Raw genomic sequence first — 6569 nt, 5'->3', positions numbered from 1 at the left:
AACGTAACTGAAATGAACATTAACCGGTGTTCTTAATCAGAGCATTAAAAAAGTTAAAGTACAATGGGGGAACAAAATATCACCCGTGATAAGGCCATCTTGTACTTAAGGTGCTTTACATTTACGTTTGTGGGTGCTATGTCTAGGTGCTGCCCCCTCACTGGCACCGGCATTGGAGACAGCCTGCTGACTCCGCTGTCCCCCTTGGGAGGGGTTGGACAGTGCCATGGCTGGCATCTCCCCAGTTGCCGCAGCCTCATCAGATGCCACGGTCACTGGCAGAGGGGCGGAGGAGCTGCTGGCATCATCCAGAGCGCCCTGAGAGGAGCCCACAGAGATAACAGGCAGCTCATGTGCCAACGTGAGGTCGCTTTGGACCTCCCTGCTCACCATTGATGGATGGGCACCTAGCTGGGATATTGGGTGTCCAATCCATCTCCTACACTGACAGTGACCCTGACCCAGCTGAGGTCATTGCTGATGTGAGGGCTAACAGGTCTGAGTGCAACCCCAGGACCCCTGATTGTGCCCCTGGAGCAGACTCTCCATGCAAGTCGCAACTCTCCGTGGAGGAGGCATTGAGCTTGGCCATGAGGGTCAACGCAGTGGTCACGCTCCACAGGGACTCCTCCTCAACGGACACCGTGGTTCGCATTCCCTCATGTATCTCTGCCAGATCCTCCCGCACACCCTGCTGGACTTCCAGCAGCTGCTGCCTCAGGGACGATTCCAGAGGCCCATCATCAATCATCGACTGAGTATGTTCCTGGTCTTCAGCATTCCTCTGACAGCTGGCGCCCTGGACACTCTCTGCCTCCACCTGCACCTCAAGCGAGTATGAAGCGCCCTCACCAATGTGCACTGAAATACTAGATGGCGATGTTCTGCCCACCGAGGTACCGGTATCTGTGCTGGTGCCTGCTTGGCAGAGAGGGTGTGTCGTTGGTGCGTGCCGAGCATGGTGGTCCTCAGGAGTCAGGGGTGGACCTTCAGGGTCCTCATTGTGAGAAGCTGCTGATGAGCCTAAAAGGGAGAAGAAGGACATGTCATTAGTTTAAGTCATGTCACTGTCACTGTGCATGCCAGGCACCCTGGTAAGACAACAGATATCTGCATCATGGTGTCCTCGTCTTTCGATTATCAATGAGAACTCCAGTTTCGAGGCTCACATCAAAATAGAGACCACACTAGAATGGTTGCAATAACTGACATTCTCACCTCAGCGCACTGCACTCTTACCTTCATCTGGCTCCCCAAACTCATCGCGGCCGGTTGACTGAGGTCATGCTCTCGAGCTCTAGTGCCTCCTGCTCATAGCAAATGAGGATTAGGAGGTGTGGGGGTCCCCCGCCAGTCCGTGACCTCTCAATATTGTTCTGGGATGTCTTCTGAAAGAATAGAGGATCATTGATTAGTCCATTCTGTACCTGCATCGCCATTATAGCCTGGCCAACCCCACATGAGGAAGAGCTGGCAGGGCTTAGCCGATTCGTGGCCCTGGAGCCACAAGGCACACAGTCCAAGCAGCCAAGGCTCACCCCCTTGGCCAGCTCTAGCGTCATTGTCAATTCCCACTCACACTGAGGTCCACGGGGGCATGGCCAGCCCTTAACTGTTCTGCACACTGACCTATGCCAACACGGTACTCCCCCTTCCCAATTGCAGCAGATCATTGAAGTGCTTCCGTCACTGCACCCATGTGCGCCTCACCATGTTGTGGCTGCTCACCCTGGATGCCACCTCCTCCCAAGCCTTTTTGGTGAAGTGGGGGGGGCCTCCTCCTTCCGTCTCTGGGGACAAAGGGTCCCCTCCTTGCTGCCACCTCCTCCAGGAGGGCTGTGAAGCACATCAGAGAAACGCGGGGCCAACTGCCCCACTGACCTGCCCTTCCGCCTGCTGTGTTCAACCACACTGGAATCCATCAGCGTCCTTCCCTGGCATCCTTCCAGGAGCTACCTGCGCTGCTTTTGAATCAGCCACCAGGCTGCCAGTGGACATCATGCCCCTGCCCCCGCCCGCCCCTTCTCGGAGCTTCCACAGCCACAGTTCACGATGGGCGGCTCTTAATTGGCCCGCCAGTGTGAAACCATGGTGCCATGCCAATCGTGGGAGGCAATCGGCTTTCCAACTGCCCCCTCCGAACCTGCCCGCCAAGGGTAAAATTCTGCCCACTGTGTCTCTTACACACATGGACACACAGACTGACTCTCTCTCTATCTCTCTCACACACGCACACACACACAAACACAGACTATCTCTCTCAATCTCTCTCACTCTCTCACACACACACACAGACTGTCTCGCTCTCTCTCATTCACACATAGACTCTCTCTCACTCTCTCTCATTCACACACACAGACTGTCTCTCACTCTCTCTCACACACACAGACTGTGTGTGTCTCTCTCTCACACACACACACATACACAGACTGTTTCTCTCTCTCACACACCCACATACACACACACGCACAGACTGGTCACCTCACACACACACACACAGGCACACACAGACTGTGTCTCTTGCAAACACACAGTCTCTCTTCTCACACTCTCACACACACAGACTGTCTCTCTCACTCATATTCACACACAAAGACTATCTCACACACACACACAGACTGGTGGTCTCTCTCATGCACAGACATGCACAGACTGCCTCTCTCACACACACAATCTCTCTCACACATACACAGGCTGTCTCTCACACACACACGCAATCTCTCTCACACATACACAGACACACACAGACTGTCTCTCTCACACACATAAAACCTCTCTCATACACACAAACAAACACAGACTGTCTCTCTCTCTCACATACACAGAGTGTCTCTCTCACACACACACAGACTGTCTCTCTCACACACACTCTTTCTCACACACACAAACTCTTTCTCACACACATTTTCTCACACACACAGACTCTTTCTCAAACACACAGACTCTTTTCACACACACAGATGCTTTCTCACACACTGTCTCTCTCACACACGCACACAGACACACACAAAGACTGTCTCTCACTCTCTCTCGCAAACACACAAACAGACTCTCCTTCTCGCTCACACACACACAGACTGTCTCTCTCACCCTCTCTCACCCATGCACACACACATACACACACAGATTGTCTCTCTCTATCTCTCACTCTCTCACACACACATACAAACAGACTGTCTCTCTCTCTCACTCTCACGTACACACAAACAGACTATCTCTCACTCTCTCAAACACACAGAGACTGTATCTTTCTCACACATACACACGCACACACAAACAGACTGTCTCTTTCACTCTCACACACACACAGACTGTCTCTTTCTCACACACACAGACTGGCTCTCTCTCTGTCTCTCACATACACACACACAGACTGGTTGTCTCTCTCAATCTCTCTCTTTCACACCCACACACACACACACATATACACACACAGACTGTCTCTCTCTTTCTCACACACACACACACACTCTGTCTCTCACACACACACAGACTGTCTCTCTCACTCTCCCCCAAGCATGGACTATGTACCTCACACATGCACACACACACACACTCTCTGTCATGAAGCTATGAATGTATATAATATTATTGGAAAATATTTTTCTTTACAACAGAGATTTAGTCTGTGGGTTAGTCTTAATTGGATTAAAGTCAGCTAGTCTGGGCGCTTTGATATGTATTAGTTTTGAGATATAAAGAGAGAGGGGGAGTGCATTTGCATTTTATGAATAGAGCATTCAAGAAGTGGGGTGAAAACTGATGCCTATCTAGCAGATACCAAGCAATATGTTTATATTACTTTAAAAATTGGTACCACGAAAGGGGTTTCATTGTTAAAAGGTTTAGTTCAGAGGTTGGTGATAGAATGAGAATTTACATTTTATAGGGGCGGTAGGTATAACTTCAACAGTTTTCGGGTGTGCAGGGCAGAGGCAATGTAAGATCAAAAGGCAGCTGCAAGCCTCCAACCAACTGCATCAGTCATAAAACACACACACTGTCTCTCTCACTCTCTCTCAAGCACAGACTATCTCTCTCTCTCACACATGCACACACACACACACACACGCACGCAGACTGTGTCTCACTTACACACACAGACTCTCTCTCTCACACACAGACACGCACAGATTGTCTCTCTCTCTCACACACATGCACAGACTGTCTCTCTCTCTTTCTCTCATACACAGACGGTCTCTCTCACTGACACACAAGCACACACAGTCTGTGTCTCTCTCACACACACACAGTCTCTCTCTCACTCATACACACACACACACACACACAGTCTCTCACACTCTCACGCACACACAGACTGTCTCTCACACACACAAACACATACTGTCTCTCTCACACACACACTGTCTCTCTCTCTCTCACACACAGTCTCTCTCTCTCACACACACAGACTGTGTCTCTCTCACACACACTCTCACAGACTCTCTCTCTCTCACATACACCATTCACACAGTGTGCAGGGGTGGGGGGTGTGGGGGGGCGATTCTCAGGGAGATCGGTGAAAGCTTTATAAACTTCAAAAATAGAAAAATAAAAAAATTATTAACATGTCACACGAGATGGGACATGTTAATAAAAAGCACAGAAACTTTATTAAACTTTTTAAAAACAGACATGAAACCTCATCCCGCCAGTGGATAAGGTTTCATGTTTTATCAGAAGCCCGCTGGGGCTCCTGGCCTGCCCGCCAGCCTTAGGGTTGGATGGGCAGGGCCTTTAATTGTTTTAATAATCCTGTCAATGGCCTCAGTTGGCCACTGACAGGACGGCGGGCGGACAGCTGATTTCACTGTTCACCCGCCTTCCTGAATATTTAAATGGACCGGGATGACATCGGTGGTTCCGCCCAACGCCATCCCGTGTCCTTTTCACATCGGCGAGTGGGCCCCGCCCCCAGCTCGCCGACGGCAAAATTCTGCCCAATGCCTCTCTCTCTCACACACACACTCACACATAGACTTTCTCACACACACTCACAGACAGGCTGTATCTGGCGTATGTGCATGTTTTTAATTCCAAAATGAAGTTTTTATTTAATGCTTATTTGCTTTAGGAAACCTCATCCTGCTTATGGATGAGGTTTCTAAAAAATGTAAAGGCCGCTTGGCCTTTTCGCCTGCCCGCCAACCATAAGGTTGGACAGGCAGCGTAAATTTGATTTTAGTTAGCTCGTTAATGGCCTTATTAGGCCTTTCAATTATCAGCAGGCGTGCGGCTGACTCCGGCGGGTGCCCACTGAGCGAAATATCGCGTGATTGTGCGTTGACACGGGACGCTAGCCCGAATTCATCGCGTGTCATTTTACGCTCGGGCACGTCGGGTGCACACTGAATGTAAAATTCTTCCCTATAAGTTCTGTCAGAGGCTAGAAAAGCCATATAGGTCCTTTGAAATATTTATTATGGTGGCTAGGATTGAGGAGTAGGATAAGGCTGAAATGCTAAATATATATTTTGTATTAATTTTCACTATTGAAAATGATACAGTGGTCGGTACAAATGCCTTAGAAATTGACTCCTTAAATGTAAATGCATAAATGGCTTTAACTTGGTTTAAGGCACTGAAGATTGATCAGGTTGCTGGACCTGATAACACTTAACCTCAAATGCTGCAGAAAATCAGAGGTACTGTGCAAGCCATTAATTAGCTAACCTAATGGTTCTTTGAGATCTGGACTAGGTCTAATTGATTGGAGAAAGAGCTTGATGCATGAATGCTTGCACACATGTGCCAAGCCCCATTCATTGATACCGAGATAGGTACACAGGAACAAGAGGAGGCCATTCAGCCCTTTGAGCTTGTTCTGCCATTCAGTTAAATGATGGCTGACCTGTATCTTAACTCTATTTACCCAGTTTTGTTCCATATCCTGTAGGTAAAGTTTTCTGTAATTCATGTTTTTAATTGGCTTGAATTAAATAATTAAACTGTTGCATAATGAAATTCTAGTTATGCTAAAGACCAATGATTCAAAATATTGCATTGTTCGAAATAAAATGCCTATCGGCATGAATATTTTTCACTTAAAAAGTATAGTTTTACTGACGTCTGGGGACTCAAATGATTAACACATAGGAAAACAACGCAATAGTAGGTTTAGAAATGATATGGCCAACACATTATCCTAGAGATCCTCAGTCCCAAAATTTCTCACTACACCACGAATGATGGCGGGCCATGTTTCCCGCCATCCGACGTCAAGAACCTCGTTATAATACATCTGCATATCATTATAAGGCCAGCCCACCAGACTCATCTCCCTCCCCCACCCCTCCGCGCTGGACCATCTGTCCACCTTGGCGGGAAAACACGCTGATGTGTTTCACAACAGCACAAAAGCAACGTGCATCTGGCAGACTGCACTTTGTTCGTGACTTCAAGGTTTGTTTGCCTACCTTGCTTCGGGCAGCACTCACAGTCATCAGCGCCAGGCTTCACAGACAGAACCACATCACTTTTAGGGGGGCTCACGGGCAGGTCTCTACCTACCAGACCAGCCACATGGGGGTGGCTTTTCAATGGCTGCAGGGCAAGGCCTTGCTTGGTGA

At 48.7% G+C, this 6569-nt stretch overlaps 1 protein-coding gene across 1 annotated transcript in view; it reads right to left on the bottom strand.

Moving 5' to 3' along the window:
• The window catches only part of LOC144684071 (complement component receptor 1-like protein), a 49091-nt gene extending 47093 nt beyond the window's left edge, over positions 1-1998 (bottom strand). The window contains exons 1-2 of the mRNA XM_078547786.1: positions 1908-1998; positions 853-1023 (exon numbers count right to left, since the gene is read on the bottom strand). Of these exons, the coding sequence (XP_078403912.1) occupies positions 853-1023; positions 1908-1998 (262 nt within the window). The remainder of the gene's footprint in view (positions 1-852; positions 1024-1907) is intronic.
• Between the last annotated feature and the right edge of the window lie 4571 nt (positions 1999-6569).

This window comes from Cetorhinus maximus, chromosome 8, assembly GCF_964194155.1.
Source record: "Cetorhinus maximus chromosome 8, sCetMax3.hap1.1, whole genome shotgun sequence".
Taxonomy (NCBI): domain Eukaryota; kingdom Metazoa; phylum Chordata; class Chondrichthyes; order Lamniformes; family Cetorhinidae; genus Cetorhinus; species Cetorhinus maximus.
Note: the sequence above shows the minus strand (reverse complement) of the source record. Positions and strands in the feature narration are given on the sequence as shown.